The sequence below is a fragment of the Aethalodelphis obliquidens genome, unplaced genomic scaffold (assembly GCF_003676395.1).
Source record: "Aethalodelphis obliquidens isolate GAN/ISIS:26980383/991018 unplaced genomic scaffold, ASM367639v1 scaffold7, whole genome shotgun sequence".
In the NCBI taxonomy this organism is placed as follows: domain Eukaryota; kingdom Metazoa; phylum Chordata; class Mammalia; order Artiodactyla; family Delphinidae; genus Aethalodelphis; species Aethalodelphis obliquidens.
Window position 1 is genome coordinate 63,753,619 of NW_020837951.1, and position 17,250 is coordinate 63,770,868.

Here is a 17,250-nt window from a genome sequence, read left to right on the forward strand (position 1 = left end):
GGTTGAGATATGTTGTATACTATACCCCTCTCTCGAAGATTCCCAGTGCATACAAGCATCTTCGTGACTCTAGCATTTGATGCATTAAGCAGCCCGCAAGCTAGCTAGCAATAACTTGATTACGTTAAGATTTGCAAACACTATTTCTAACGGAATATCTATTGACCCTTCAGGAATGATATTCTATAGAAATGCTGCCATGGCAAAAACTTACTAGCAATCAAGATTCTGGGACAATTCCCCCTGAACATGGGTCCTTCTTGTTCTTTAAAGAGCCTCCATTTTGCTCCAGATTGCACCCACCTGTCTCTTCAGCTGTGTTATAGAAGGTCCCACCCCTTTAAACATGCAGAATATTAATCTATTAATACCGTCTAAGCCAGAAAAGAACACAAAGTTCCACAGCATTTAGCTGATTGACTAACAAGCATATGGATTATTCACTTTGTGGATCAACGCAGAGTCAAGTTCTAACTAGAGATGGGCTTGAGCTGGCCACCAAATGTCTCTGGGATCCTTCTTCAGTCAATTGTTGCCCCCTTGTGAATGAACAACAATAGTAATCACCACCACAGGTCCCATTTGTTAATGACTTTAAATATAGAAGATGCTTACATATGTTTTACCTCATTCGTTCCACTGAAGAAATTGTAGTACTGCCCCCACTTTACAGATAAGATAACTAAGGTAAGTAAGCCTTGACCCAGGTCAGTGGGAGAGCCAAGGCTCAAACCCTGTTCTTTGGCTCTCAGTCCAGTGGTTTATTGTGTATTATCTGTCCCATAACCCCCAGTGCCTTAGCCATGGAGTACACACTCATATTGAAATGTAAATGTAATTTACATTTAAGGTCTTGAGGAGTAAGTATTCCCCCTTTCTTGTTGCTTTGGTGGCCAAAGACTGGAGAGAAAGAAGGGAGCTGAGTCTGTTGCTTCTTTTCCTATAGGCCGTTTCTGCACACTCATTAAAAGTGGGCAAAAAGTCCTTTAGCGCAGTGAGGAAAAACCATGGACTCAAGAACCGTACTTTCTGGACCTAAATCTTAGCTCCTTCACTAGCTAGGTGTATGAGCTTGGAAAAGTCACTTCCTATCTCCTTTTGCCTCAGACTCTTCACCTGTAAATTCTGGATTATGATAGGACCTAACTTAAAGGTGGTTTTGACGATTAAACGAAGAGCAATGAACTAGAGCAGAAACCTACATTGTAAATGCCTGTGATTTATAATGTATGTGTAAGTAGCTTCCTGCTGGTTGTCATGGGAAGACAGACCACTATTCATAACATTTGTTTCCTGCTGGGAAGAAAAAGTTCTTCTTGTTCCAAAAAACATCTACTTACAAATGAGGTTAGGGCCAACTATATCCTTCAAAATTTATACAGATAAGCACTGAGTAGTTTCCACCTCCCCCCACCCACTCTAGAGGAGACAACTTAATATATGTCAGATCAAATCAAAGTTATTTGGGATTAACCATCAGTAGGCATATTTTACATTATATTCCACTGGTTCCAATCATTACAAGCTGAATTAGAAACAACTTCAGCGTAAGTACCTGAAAAAAGGTATCCAGTACAAGTAGGAGCCTATTTTAAAAGTCTCAAGTAAGGTTATAAATTCTGTGATTCTGCAATAAGTTTGAGGATTATTTAAAATCATAAATCATCTTCAAAACAATGCCCTTGGTAACAATGAAGACTGAAAAGGGTATGTAGGTGAAGCAGTATCAATCTAGCTCTATTTTGGGAAAAAAATTCTCTGGCACCTATGCTGTGTTCTCATGTGGAAGACCAGCAGTCAGCATTTGATGAGTAGCAAGTCTGATCAATATTCTTAGGTTTTTTAGTTGAACTATTAAAAAGCAAGTGAAATCAATTTATTAATATTTTTGGAGCAGGATTTAAAAAAAAAATTTCCTTGGAAATTGGAAGACATTTGTCTGAATTGCAAGTAGGTAATATATTTTCTATAAGGATTGTAATCCCGAGGCAAGAGCATTTTAATGGTAGGTGGGCAGCTGTTTTACTTTTATAGCGCCATGATTGTATTTTAATGTCAGGGGACAGGACTTCCTTGCTCATACCTATTTCCCAGCTTCTTGTACTGCACACCTGGCCTATAGTAGCCACTCGGTAAAAATCTGGACCAGGTACTGCAGGCAATAGAGGTGGGACCCTGGGAACATGTTTTGTTAAAGACGTGTTTTTCTAACAATGACTACAGAGACCTCTGCTGGCAGATATTGGGACTACAATTCAGGATTAGAAAGAAAAAGCAAGAATGAAGGGAGCAGAGGTGAATTTCTCAATTTTTATTTTCTTCCTTTGTCCATATTCTGTCATAAAAGCCCCGTAAAGGAGCTGTCCTCACTTATGGGACGTAGTTTGACTAGGATAAGGTAAATACTAAAACTAGGATAAATGAACAACTTTCCTTCGAGGTGACTGGGAAGGGTATCAAACTTAAAAAGAAAGAAAAAACACTGCACGTGGAGAACTGGGCTATGACTAACCTTTCTGTGATCATCTGACAGCTGGCAAGTTACTCAAGGTACACCTTCCAAAAAAGTTTAGAATAGGGACCTGGTGAGTGAAATTACTATGGTCTGTGAATATTGTTAATTTTGAGGGTTTGTTACTCTGGTTATTCTGAAAGACATACACTTTATACAAATTCTAAGTATCACTTAATATCTCCCCAAGTCTGTTTTCCTCTTTGTACTGTCTTCACCTTACCTATGGTAGGTTTACTGACTTACAAAAGCAGTCACTAGTTATTGCTTGGGTTTTTGGGAAGAGAAGATGTTTTGCTAGCATTTCCTGACTTCCTCATTCTTCCCAGTTCTAGATATTTTAGAGATTTAGATTTAGGAAACTGTGGTTACTAACACGGTCCTAGAGTGACCTCTTGCTGCATGGTTTGTACATGAGCCTACAAGCTCAGTCCTGGATGCCAGTGAATCGTCAAGACAGAAACCTCTGTGGGTGTGAAAGGATATGCATTTGTAAATGCATGCATAAAATGAATGACCCAGTTAAGTTAATGAACTTAACTTTTTAACGTTTCCATATTCTGCGAAGCTACTGGCTTTCCCATTATCAAGCAGTAATAGAAGTTTCCCTCTCCAAAATCAATTCTATGAGCTTGTGAAATAATCTATCAATTTGTCCTCTTAGATTCTGATTAAAAAATAACATTTCGCTTTCCTAATAAGATACATTCTGGACATTATATGCAGGACTATTGAATAAGCAAAAGAATTTACATTTGAGGAGTGGCAGAGTTCCCCGTGGGGTCCATGACTTGAAATTCTATGGTATCTGAATTTACTTCCAAAGATGGGTTTATGATGTAAAGAACGGTCTTACTGTTTAAGTCCTTTTGGCTAAATTTCTCATGGATAAATTCACCTACAAAAAAGAAGTAAATGAGTTTCACTGGTAATCAAACAAAATATTAGGTAAGAGCTGATACAATTTTATGGCTATTTTATTTCAAACTCCTCTTTAAAAATAGCCAAAGTATATTTTTTAAAGAAATTAATAAAATGTAACTATCTTAAAATTCAAATTCAATGAACTTAAATTAGGCTTCCAAATTACTTTGTCTCAGAAATATTGTACCTTAAATATGAAAATAGATAGGGAGTAGGAAAATATAGTAATAAAATCTAAAATTCTGTGCCATCCTGTTTAGTGACATATTGTGATCATTGTCTTCATAAAGCAGAAATAAGATACAATCCAGAGAAAACTTACACCAAAAAAATTGTTTTTAATGAACTTACATCACCTTGGAATTCATGACAGAAAAAAATGAGTCACAAATATGAATTTGGTCCTGACAATGTGTGTTCCTGTCAATATATTACGATCTGGTTATTGAAAAAAAAGTTGTAAACAATAAACAACTGTGTATCAGTATTTAGTTCTCCCACTCAAGATGAATTTAGGAAAACTCAGCTTCAAACCCTCTTTAGCACCTATATTGATTTATAAACTGCATCTATCAGGAAGCCCTGGGGAGTGTTTACCAAATGGGCCTGCACTTAATTAAATTACTGTCTAGCATTGCCAGCCACTGGGTATTTTAAAATGAGCAATTACAAGGAGTAAGGAAGGCAGTACCTGTTGTTGTATTCTCCAGATGTCCATGTTGGGGGCCTCGTAAAATCTTAAAGATGATCTGATTGCCATCAGTGTCGGGGTCCGATGCCTTCAACACGTGGGAAGTGATGTAAATCCCATAACAACCATTTTTCAGGAGCCCCACTTGAGAAGGGGAATGCAAATGTGTGACGTGGGGGGCTGCTTTGTCCACCTGGTCCACCTGCATGACCAATAATTACACACAGTGTTATACAAAGGCTTCTCATCCCCAAGCAACACAGGGCTTTAATGGTTCAATGATGACAAACGCTCCTGAATTTCAGATTCCTTATTGGTTAATTTCTGCTGAAAACTATCTCATTCACAATATTCTCAGCAAATATCATAGTGCCTGGAAGAGAGGCCAACTTTCTACTGTAAACTTTGACCCAGCTTTATTTATTTGTCCATCGTCTGACTACCCCATTAGGACCTAAACTCCCTGAGGGCAGATACATGTCTTTTTCTCCCCAACTATTCCCTGCACCTGGCACAATGCCCAGCTATAACAGAAGCTCAGGAAATACTTGTTGAATGAATACATTAAAACTGACCCAAGAATTGTATTGCAAACTTAATATTAGTTCTACAGAAGGATTTCCCCTTTTTCCCAGTGTTTGGTGACTTACAGAAGAAAACATGTAAGGTTTTACAAATGCATTGAACATTTTTTTTTGTCACGTCTTTGTTAAGATAGCAAAAACGTTGAGTAGAAATAAAAATACCTCAGTAAAAAAAAGTGAAAGGTGCTTATCTACAGGCACTTGCATATTTGTTTTATTGACAGTGAGAACCGGGTAACTAAACAGGTAGACTCAATCTGTGAAGATTGTGATGGGCAACTACTCCTGAGTGAAAGAGATATATAGTTTCAAACACTACAAAGGGCCTCATTCAGGTATCCTATGGAGCTCAGTCCCTCTTCAAAATGACTCTTATAGGTTATGGAGGGAACATTTTAGGATGAATTAGCACAATTCATCACTGATACCACAAAAGAGGTACAAGGACACTTGTACTTCCCTTCACTCCTAATCATTCAAATTTTAACTTTATTTACCTCAAATGATCCTCTTGTAATTCTACCAAAGAGTGTCAATGATAAGACTATATATATTTTTGTGTATGATCATGTGATAAACTGCTATTCAGCTATTAATAAGAAAAGGAGGCAGGACAAACTAGTAACGAAAAATTCCCACAATTCAACGTTAACTGGTAAAAACCAAAAAACAAAACCCAGCGAGTTGCCGAATAGGAGACAACTACACTACCATTTTTGATCAAAACAAATACATATATATGTTCATACAGACATAGACAAAATTCTGGGAGCATTTGCACAAACCTGTTCATTTGTCTTGGGATGAGGAAAAATTACCGCTTCTCCTTTGAGTATTTCTGTATGGAATTTTGTAATAACCAAAATTTTTTTTCCTTTTAAGTTGGCAAACTGCTTTTTGATTAAAGAACGTAATCATACCTCATGTTGGTAAATGTTTGGAAAAACAGACATTTTTATATTTTGCTGGTACAAATGCAAATTAGTGAAAATTTTCTGGAGATAAATTAGACGTATATGTATATTAAAAATGTGCACATACTGTGATCCAAAATTTTCAGTTTTTGAATGCATCCTACAGAAATACATATGTACGCAAATATATATATATGTGGATGTTGACTAAAATATAATTTGTAATAGCAATTAACAAAAAATTCCATAAAACATAAAAGTCCAACAGGGGATTTATAAAACACCTCTGCCTGAGATTGAGTGCCATGCAGCCTTTAAAAATTGTGTTTTCAAGGAAGATTTAATGACATGAGGAAATTTTTATGAGTGGAAACAGGCAATATGCATAATAGTACATATAATATCATCCTTTTTTTTATTGCAATAAAAGAATGCAAGGGAGCCACTGACAGCAGTAGGATGACGAAGGGTTATTTTTTTGTCCTTTTCTGTAGTTTATGAATTCTTTACAACAATTATTTTATAAGCTGAAATAGCAACAAACACTTTCAAAAGTTAGTCATTCTCCTCTCCTAAAAAAGTGTGGATAGCACCCTCAGAGCTGTGAGGTTGGGTGGGAGGTGGAGGGTCAAACACTTATCATGGCCACTGGGGGAGAAGCTCCAAGGTGACTAGTAGGAAGGACGGTCAATGTCAAGAGAGGAAAAATGCAAATACTTCAAGCCATGTAAGTAATACTCAAAGTTGGTAAATACTTGAGTATAGGGATTTTTTTTAATGTTATATTTTCCTTAAAAATAAAAGTATTACAAAATGAATAAATGCCTGTTGTGTTCATTTGTTTTTAAAAAAATTGTTAATATCTACACTCCGGTTACATGGTCCCCTGTTGTGTCTTCAGTCCTACTTTGTGTTAAAATCTATTCTAGTCTTATTAAATTTCTAGTTTCTTCAAAAGCAGGTCTTTTGGATCAGTATAACAGAAGCATTTTAAAATATTGGAGTATAAGACATTTTTTTAAAAAGGCTACATCCTTATGATCACTTGTGTTGGATTTACTAAAAATCATCTCACACTTGCCTAAACCTTAGAAAGCAGTGATGCTGGTCCTTTCTCCCTCACTCCCACTCCCATTGTCTCCTTTTAAGAAAGATGACAGGAATCATTACACCAAGACTGCAGAATCTTAGTCAGATATCTGGACAAAACTATATTCAAAAAGAAACATGCATAACTATGTTCATAGCAGCACTATTCACAATAGCCAAGACATGGAAACAACCTAAATGTCCATTGACAGATGAATGGATAAAGAAGATGTGGTGTGCGCACACACACACACACACACACACACACACACACAATGGAATACTACTCAGTCACAAAGAAGAACGAAATAATGCCATTTGCAGCAACATGGATGCAACCAGAGATTATCATACTAAGTGAAGTAAGTCCGAAAGAGAAAGACAAATACCATATGACATCACTTATATGTGGAATCTAAAATACGACACAAATGAACCTATCTACGAAACAGAATAAGACTCACGGACATAGAGAACAGACTGGTGGTCCCCTAAGGGAGAGGGGCTGGGGGAAGGATGGAGTGGGAGGTTGGGATTAGCAGATGTAAGCTATTATATACAGAATGGATAAACAACAAGGTTCTACTGTATAGCACAGAGAACTATATTCAATATTCCATGATAAAGTGTAATGGAAAAGAATATTTTAAAAAAGAAGGAACGTAAATATACATATAACTGAATCACTTTGCTGTACAGCAGTAATTAATACAACACTGTAAATCAACTATACTTCAGTTAAAAAAAAGACTGCAGAATCTTGGTCGGATAGACATGATTTCCTACAAAATGAATGTCAGATTAGTGCCTGCTGGTATCAGTTTTGTGTTTAAATCCAGTAGCTTTGCCCTCAGTTAGCCAGGTTGGGACCCTAACAGTAGTGCACCCATGCTTAGTAGACCTATTTGGACCAATTCATCCCTCAGTGGTGGTTGACGTCTATTGTCTTGCCAGAAAAAGCTCTTAAAAGCAAGAGACTGAGGAGGTCGCTCTCCTGCACTGCTGGAGGGGTGAGTCATTTCCTAAATTGTCTGACTTCTTGGCTCAGAGACACCAGGAAGTTCAGGGGAATTGTGGGAGAAAGTTTGAGGCCTTCCTTGTGAGGTTTTTTGTTCGTTTGCTTGCTTGCTTTTTAACACACAAGGCAAGGAAACCCTTGTACTTTTAATGAAAAACCTTTACAACAAGTATTGAATATTTCCCTATCAGTAAATTCTACAACTTCCAAGAGATAACTCTCCTATGATAACCATGTTCTTTAAGATATTATTGGTGTTGGGAGAAACCTGATTTAAGTTCTGGTACTCTCTTCAAACTGTACCCCCTTTTCCCTCTCTGTTCTGGAGTGTAGTGCGGAACTCTTATGCCTTCACTCAGAATTAGTAACTCCTACAAATTTGCAACCAAATAGATCAGAACATTATTCCAGGTTGGGCAGTACAGTGACATTTCTCTACATTGTGTGGGGGGTCAGGGGTCAAGAAAAAGATATTAACAGACTGAAGAGTGGGATGAAACTAACAACAAGTAAAACATAATTTAAAAAGAAACAGAGTAATTTTACTATGTACAAAGTACTTCTTACATACTGTACCAATATTACCAACACCTTCTCTTTTCTCCTAGTACATCATAATTTCATTCCACTTTCTGGACCTCCCTCATGCCAAAGATTCATCTTGTAACCACTCCATGTGATCGTAATTCCCCACCTTCCTCCTCAGATCCCACCTTAGATAAAGACTGTGATGGTTAATTTGATATGTCACCTCAGCCGGGTTTGATGTCCAGTTGTTTGGTCAAACACCAGCTAGATGCTCCTGTGAAGGCATTTTTTTGTTTTTTAGATGGGACTAGTATTTCAATCAATTGCCTTTGAGTCAAGCAGATTACCCTCTATAATGTGGGTGGGCCTCATGCAATCACTTAAAGGCCTTAAGAGAAGACTGAAGTCTCTTGAAGAGGAAGGAATTCTGCCTCCAAACTGCCTTTGGACTCAAGACTGTAACATCAACTCCTGCTGGAATTTTCAGGCTGCTGGCCTGCGCTGCAGATTTTGGATGTGTCAGACCCCACAATTGCGTGAGCCAATTCCTGAACATAAATCAATTGAATCAATCTTTCCCTTTCTCTTTTTCTCCCCCTCTCTCTCTCATAATCTATATGTATATAAATTATATACATCCTCTTGGTTCTGTTTCTCTGGAGAACTCTAAGACAGAGATGAAAGAGCAAGGGAAAATTATTATTATTTTACATAATCAGAATGTATCCTGAATTAAGAGACAGATTTACATCTTTTTTTGCTGTTGGTGGAAGTGTGTAGAACAGGGTGAACTATATCCAAGGAGACTGGATTCAAGGCTTTGAGAGCCAGAACATACTTGATGTGTTTTGACTAAAAAAGAAACACACATTATGCCCTCCAAGAACCATCGTAACAGTCAACACAACTGTGGCAGCGTAGTACCACAGAAAGGACACAGTATTGGGGATCAAAAAGGCTTGAGATCTTTATGTGTGTTTGACCAAACTTTTGAACTCCTGACCATCTATAAAATGGAGGTAATAAAACTTAGTTCATTGGATTTTTATAAAAATTAAATGAGATTTATGGAAAGCGGGTCCGACCTACAGTTAACACTCCAAAAATTGTAGCTGCTACCGTTATTATCCCCACCATTAATACATGTGTAATATTGATGCTGCTTCGTAAGTTTCCATGTGTTTACTTGAAAACCATTAAAATGCCAGTAGATAACACAGACCAAAAGGCATCAACATAATAGTGTAGCTAGATGTTGTTACAGTAATCACAAGAGACAGAATATCTGATGTATTTCAGGCAATATGCTAGTACCTCAGATACCTAATCTTATTTAATTCTCACCATAATGTGTAAGGATTGTTTCTCAAAGAAGGCAAAGTAGAATCAGAAGAGTCAAAGAACTCTTTTAAGGTCACACAGCTATTAAAATGTTTAAAACAGAAATTCCAACCTAGGTGTGTCTGACTCCAAAGCCCATGTTCTGTGGTCCTTTCTGTACCACCACTGACTCCAAAGGCCAGTCATTAGCCTGTACACAGGGAGCACAACTGTTTTGTTCATATTAACATGCCTGGTGCCTTCCTTAGTGCCTGGCACACTGTAGACACACACTACACATTTGAATGAAAGAAGGAAGGAAATAAGGCAACAGTTCTCCTGGAAGTCGTTCTCTCCACATCTCTGGCCAAGGACCATGTATTTGTCATACTTGCCTGGATGGTGAATGAAACAGGTTCTTGCCACCTTCTCCCATCCACAAGAAAGCCTTGGTTTGTCCCATCCGTGGCCACGAAAGTAAAGCGGTCGGTGCGAGAGTGCCCTCCCGAGTGCCTGTAGGTCACATGCCCGCTGTCCACGTCCAGCTGAGTGAAACTGTGTGGAAGCTGCATTGTCCCCTGCAGGTAGAGCTGGCCGTGTCGTGGAAGCTGGGCCAAAAGGAAGGTGAGGTTCTCCGCTGGAGTGTCAGGGTCGGTCAGCTGAAGGAGGTCAGGGGAGAGGAGACCCGTGGCCCCTTCAGCCAGTCTCAGCCCCTTGTTCCTGGTCACCACGGGTAAGGCTGTGTCCACAGTCTCCAGTGTGATCTCAAACACCCCAGGCTTGGTCTGCAGTCCATTGCTCACGATGAATCTGGCAAAGAGAGGCAAGGTAGCCTTCAACATGGATTCTTGTGTCACCATCTACTGGAATGAAATGATAACAATACACACCTTTACTAAAGGATATGTCGTGTTGGGACGAAAATGAAAACTGAAGGGTGGATCTTTCAGGAGGACACTATTCTATCCATTAAACCAATCACTGGGTAATGCACAAATGGACCATTCTAACTCCCAAAGTACTTTCATCAACATTGATGGTAACTCACATGATGGGGCAGAGTGTGCCAATGATATTTCTCAGGCTTGTCAGTACTTAGTGTAATTCCTTGCCCCAAATAGGAATTTCACATCCTTTCAGATCCACTGCACTAGTTTGAAGAGTACACTCATTTTATATATATAGACTTTTGCAACTGTATTTTTTGGTGAGAATTTAATAAGCTAAACTTTTTTTTAAACATCTTTATTAGAGTATAATTGCTTTACAATAGTATATTAGTTTCTGCTTTATAACAAAGTGAATCAGCTATACATATACATATACCCCATATCTCCTCCCTCTTGCGTCTCCCTCCCACCCTCCCTATCCCACGCCTCTAGGTGGTCACAAAGCACCAAGCTGATCTCCCTGTGCTATAATAAGCTAAACTCTTAAGACTGATCATTGGAAGCTCATCCAATAAAATGCTGAGTGGGCTAAATTTGGCTAATTCACTCAATTCATATACTTTTCTTTGAGCTTCCACATTTGCCCCTGACAAGATATGGGGGAGAGCCATTAGATAACGATTATTCCCCTGCTTTAAAGAAAAGAAAATTAGAGCACAGGGGTTCAGAAACGTGGCAGGAGATCATAAGGCAGGTAGGAGACAGCTGGGACCAGAACCCAGGTTTTCTGACCTCACACCTTTTGCTCTTACAGAGTTTTTAATAAATGCTGGTTTAGCAGTCCACTAAGAAAGAGTTGTGGTGCCTGAGTACCACTGCAGACCTACAAAGAGAAAACTGAAATGATACAAATCCAAGGTGAGCAAAATCTTTCTTACAATCGCGGGTTCTATGATACCATAATGTGCTTCTGATTATATTGATCACTAAATCACATTCCACCCAGCACTGCCAATCTCAAAATTAAACTAATTGAAATGATCTTTAGAACATTTCAACATGTAATTTCTATTTGAAGGACAATGGAGACCATCATGAAATTAAGCCCACAGAATGCACTATTAAAACTCCAACAAGTTAGGAAATCACTACTCAAATGGAACTGACACATTCACCGTAGGCCAAAGAAATGTACTTTGAAATAATCACAGAGTTTTGTCTATTCGTTTTTCTCCATGTACCAGGTGCTTGAAATATTCATGGGGGAGAGAGATACTCTTATATTCCATGGATGTAAACATGTCTAAAACTGTTGCTGTGGCATATAACATTAAATTATATAATAATTTACTTAGGAGGTTCTTTTTCAAAACTAGAGAAGACATGGGGTTTATCTTTACTAATCTGACAAATGTGACTACCAAGTTTTTCATTCTTTACAAAATGTGTCTTATCCTCCAGGGTTGGAAGGTTGATGCTTTGCTTTTGAACATGAGGGAACCTGAAACCAGGTTGTGTGGGCGTCATGTAGCAACCAGCCTGCCTGAGGCGAAGGACTCAGGGAAAAAAAGCAGCTGAACAAAACGTAAGAGATGAGTTTGGCTGATACAGATTTTGCTTTGAAGGCTAGGCTAAAAATTTTGAGCTTTCAAATTATCTAGTTGATAAGACTGCCTACAAGGAAAATAGGATGTGATGCATAGAAATTCTTGTCTAAAAAGTTAAAATTGCTAAGTGAAGTACTACAGATAAAGCACATTTTTGACATTTCACACACCTTGTCTTGTAAAGAATATGACCTGGTTTTGTCCACAGCATTATTTTTACAGTTTGGAAAAGAATACTGAATTAACTTTAGAATTGTAGACTGAGCCAAATCACATAGCTTCCTTAAAACAAAACAATACATTTGGGTAATTTCGTTGCTGGATCATGAAGTGTTTGCAAAATTCATTATTTTTTAAAAAAGGAAAAAAAAGCACACCTAGAAAAATATTTGTGTGTGTACTTCAACTTTTTACTTACTAGTCACCTTGACAGTTTCAAAGATCAAGCGATATACATTTTTTAGGTACAAAAATCATGGTCTGTTTCTCAGGGGCAGCTTTTCGTGGAATTATGCCTTTATTCCACTGTTTTCCTGTTAACTTTTTCATGTTTCCTCCCTGGAGCCTATCATCTGACCAGAGGTAAAATAAGGAGACTAGGCATTCCCTCAGGGCCTCCAATTTCTCCTTTTTTCACTTAACCCCTCCAGAAACACGTTTCAGGCTTCCAACTTTGCCCTCTTTCACAATAAAGTGGCTGTCTATTCCCTACCAGATCCCTATATCCACACATGCTCTTGTGGAGAGTTTTAAATTAGCCATTTAGAGTTGAGCAAAAATTTAAGCCAGAGGACATGTATTTCTAGTATTAGCATTAATTGTGGAATTCAAGTCTTTGTGCCCCGTTAAAAGCAGGTCAAATACTGGTGGAGAAGGAAAAAGAAGGAAGGGGAGAGGCAGCCCTCAGGGGCAAGGAGGTGAAGGGGGAGGCCCAGCGACTGCCACGGGCTCATCAGAGGCAGTCATTTTGAGTATCAGATTCTGACTTTCTTCCCTGGAGACTGAATTCCAAAAATGCCCAACAAGGTCCTCCAAGCTCAGTCTCGAGGCGGCCGCATTTATCCTTGTGTGTGTGACCCGTGTGGGGGGCACTGAAGTTTTCTCCTGATCCAGGTGGTCCATCGCAGACTCCTCCCTGCCTCTGATGGGCATTTGACCATGTCGGAAACCGGCAGCCTGCCATCAGACAGATGGGAATGAGGGCGAGCGGGAGAGGGACCATGTAAGAGTAAGAAATATGTTTACTGAGGCCAGCGTTCCCAGCTGGGACCCCAAGGCAGCTGTCTGCACTGACTGAAAGCTAAGAAGCCAGTGGTGAAAAGGACACAATGTCTCAACAGGACTGGATCACACATATCATTCCACCTTCACCAGTAACAATGCAAACTACTCACAGGCAGAGAACATTATCAGAGAGAGAGAGACAGGGAGGATGGTCATGGTTGGCTTCCCAGTAAAAAAAAAAAAAAAAGCCTAGCAGAACCAGTGAGACAAGGTCAGTGCTTCGTGTCTACAAAGGTTGACCAGATGATCCTACAAATGCTGCACTACCACCCCCCTCAAAAGAAACCTTCCAAACATATTTTCAAGTTCTAAAACAATAGTGCCATTGCTGTTATGGCATCCACTCCAAGCTTAAGAAGCTGGTGGTATCGAGGGAGCAGCTCCTTCTGTGGGTCCCATTTCCTTTATTACCACCCCCCTCCCTTGAGAAGAGACATAGCCAAGATGACCACTGTCTCATGAAATTTGGGGAATGACTCTTAGATTTGTCTGGGGTGCCTGCCTGGTCTGATTTCACCATTACCATGGTGCTTTCAAGCTTTCTGCATTTCCTGGCAATAGAGTTGGCTGAAGAATCTGCCATCTGTCATGGCATTTAAAAGATAAAAATGGAATCATAAATAGAGCCAGTTCTTCAGGGAAAAAAAAAAAAAAAAAAAAAGTCCAGCCGGCATGTCAAAATGGAGGACATTAGCATGTTCTTTTAGTCCCCGGCTGCTAGCAGCTGAAGTCAGCTTGCTAATCACTTGGTGTCATCTGTCCCAGAATGCGATGCCAAATCTTTCTTCCAGGCCAGCAGCACCAAACAATACAGGAGAAATTTATGATTCACAAAATAGTTTTGCAGAAGGTAAAAATCTGACCATGAAACTCCCCCGTTTAATTAATGCTGCCATAGCTTACATTAAAAAGGGAAGGGGGAAAATTCTCTGCCGCAGAATTTATCTCTTCTACCCAGCCAAATTCCTTGCCAGATTTAACAGCAAGCAACATAAATTTAGGTGATTAGATTGGTTGCATATATTTAATTTTTAAAAAGCACCATAATCACACTTTCATTAAAACAGGCTTTCAGCTTTGGTTGAGCGCCACTTGACAAACAACACAGCAGTCGATGATTGGGTTAGTGAAATGACAAGATTAAAAGGAGGGTCTTCAGCAGATGCTAGGCTCTTCCACTATAAATATGTAAAACTGCTGGCCAAACGTCAGAATGACACATTGAGAAGGTTCCTTCCCACAAGTACAAATTGTCCACAAATTTTTGGTACAACCAGGTATAATGGAAAGACCTCTCCAAAATGAGATCTCAGCCCAAGTTCAGCTCTGATACTTACTTATGTCAATTTAGGTGACTTTCTTTGTCTCTTGGAAACTCAGTTTTCTCATCCATAAAATGGGAGCAAGACACCTCTCTCAAGGTGGTGGCGTAAGGCTTAAGGGAAATGATATACACACAAAAAAGGGTCTAGAACACTGCCTGATGCATTACAGGTGTTCAAGCAATACTAGCTTTCCTAGATATAAATGAAGGGATTGGATTAAATCAATGCTTTTCAACCCTTGTTGTTCGTTTACTGTCTCTCTATGGACCTGTTCCCTAATCTTAAGTCATTCAAACACCATCATCACAATTGTTGCCATTTTCTAGTATTACCTGTACTCTTATTACCTACTGTTTTGTTTTATATCAACTCACTTTTCTGCTTAAGTAAATGTACTTGAAAAGAAACCTTTTAAATACTAAAAGCTCAAAGTTTTCACTCATAAAAACTTAATCACTACAAATACTATAAAAATAAATACAGGAAGACAAACTGTTCTTCATTCTAGCTAGATATTGTTGGCCAATGGCTTAGAGCCTGAGGCCTGTACGCTCTTTGCTAAAAAGGGAAACCAGTTAATATTGAAGAGCTGCTAAGTACATATGAGCACAGGCCTGAGACTTCCTTCTAGAAACAGAAGGATAGAGAGAATTAAAAGGGAGTAGTTTCCCACTCTTGAATCCCTATTATTTATTGTCTCCTTCCTGTACCAGCCCACGTCATTCTGCATCTTTGTATCATTGATGGTACTAATCACTCATTTTAGGAAATAGAACCACAGATTTTTTGCTAAAAGAAAACCTCGCCCAGAAGCTCAGTGTGCAAAACAAACTAAAAGTCAAACCACCAAAAAACTAAACCAAACAAAGTTATCTCAGAAAACTGGGATGTGAGCTGCAGAGTCCCACCAATTCAGCCCCTTCATTTTCTGTCTCTGGGAGGCCCTCAGAAGCCTCCTGTAAATCTTCAAACTCCTGAGAACATACTTGGAACAATGGACTGGACCAGACTGGAGATGGCTAGTCCCAATAGCATCAGAATCACCTAGAGAGCTTTTAAAAATACAGATTCCTGGGCTTGAAACTGGACTTACCAAAGTCGCCTCTCTGCGGTAAGGCCCAAGAATTTGAATTTTTTAAACCTCTCAGGTAAGTCTCTTCAGAGTCTAGAAAGTTAGACATTCCTGGGATGAATGATTTCTAAAACACCATCTAGTATGACTCTCTCTGCATGTGAATTAGGAAACTGTTATGGTATCACCAATCCTCACATTAGGGATTTTGTTTTTCATTTTCAGCTCATCACTACCATCTGATTAAGACCTAATTGTTATTTCTCAACATCTTTACATGTTCATTCTTTGGCTTCACCAGTAGGATCTCTGGTTTCTCCAATACAGTCATTAATGTCTTCAACAGACTCTCCCATAGGCGTTGACAGGGGGAAGCAGGAATGGACAGGAACAAGAAGTCCCAGAAATGGGTATCAAACGAAAAGCCCTGAATCTGGTAGACCTAGGTTAAGCCTAGAAGCATCCACCCTCCATTAACAAACAGGAAAAACAGAATCATCATTGCTCTTTATACCTTCTTTCCTCCAAGGTTAATCTTAGTGGTGTAAAGATTGGAGAGAAAAACATGGGGCCAAGGAAAGAATATAGTAAACAATGATAACAACAAGAATGACAACAACAATAGTAACAGTACAAATAGAAACCAATATTTATCTTGTTCTTCCTACGTGCCATGTATTGTTTTCAGTACTTTATGTACACAAGCCCATTTAAACCCCTCAGAAACTCTCTGAGGCAGCTAACATGAGCATCATTCCTTTTCATGGAAGAGTTAATGCGAGCACAGGAGAATGTGTGACTTGACGAAAACCAGAGATGTGATGTAATGAAGGCAGGAACTGACCCCAGGCCTATGCCTTCCCAAGCCAAAGAACCAGTGGGGAAAGTATTCCCCACTTCTGACGTTTCAGTTAATACTGAGCAACACTCAAGCACTGAATTCGTTATTGAGAGAGTGACCAACCAAATGATTATCTGCTTGTTAAGAACACTTGTCAAGGGAAAAAAGAAGGTATTAGTTCAAACTCCCCTGGATTTTTTTGTTTAACAGTTGAACTATCCAAATCATCTTTTCAAATCATCATTCCAAATGCCAAAAAGGGAAGCAAAATCATCTTTACTGACATTTAAACACTGTTTATCATAGCAGACATATTGAATTTAGATAGATAAGATATATGATAGAGGAAAGTGGTATTTGGACACGGGTATATCAGTGTAATTGATAGTTTATGGGAGCCGTTCAAATAACACAGGAGTCTGCGACATTTATGTTATTTTATAGCATTCTTTGGAAGGTTGTTTTCTGACATGGTAAAAATTATACTGGAGGCCAGAAGTCCTATGTGTATGGAAAATGAATCAATGCTCTCAGGGCCTCCTTCTTTTTTTTTTTTTTCGGTACTCGGGCCTCTCCCACTGTGGAGCACAGGCTCCGGACGCACAAGCTCAGCGGCCATGGCTCACGGGCCCAGCCGCTCCGCGGCATGTG

The 17,250-nt window shown here is 39.0% G+C and overlaps 1 protein-coding gene across 1 annotated transcript in view; it reads right to left on the reverse strand.

Moving 5' to 3' along the window:
• Window positions 1-17,250, reverse strand: part of FREM1 (FRAS1 related extracellular matrix 1) — a 155,990-nt gene that overhangs the window by 31,591 nt on the left and 107,149 nt on the right. Inside the window, exons 24-26 of the mRNA XM_027105887.1 lie at window positions 9,976-10,390; window positions 4,128-4,329; window positions 3,266-3,410 (exon numbers count right to left, since the gene is read on the reverse strand). Of these exons, the coding sequence (XP_026961688.1) occupies window positions 3,266-3,410; window positions 4,128-4,329; window positions 9,976-10,390 (762 nt within the window). The remainder of the gene's footprint in view (window positions 1-3,265; window positions 3,411-4,127; window positions 4,330-9,975; window positions 10,391-17,250) is intronic.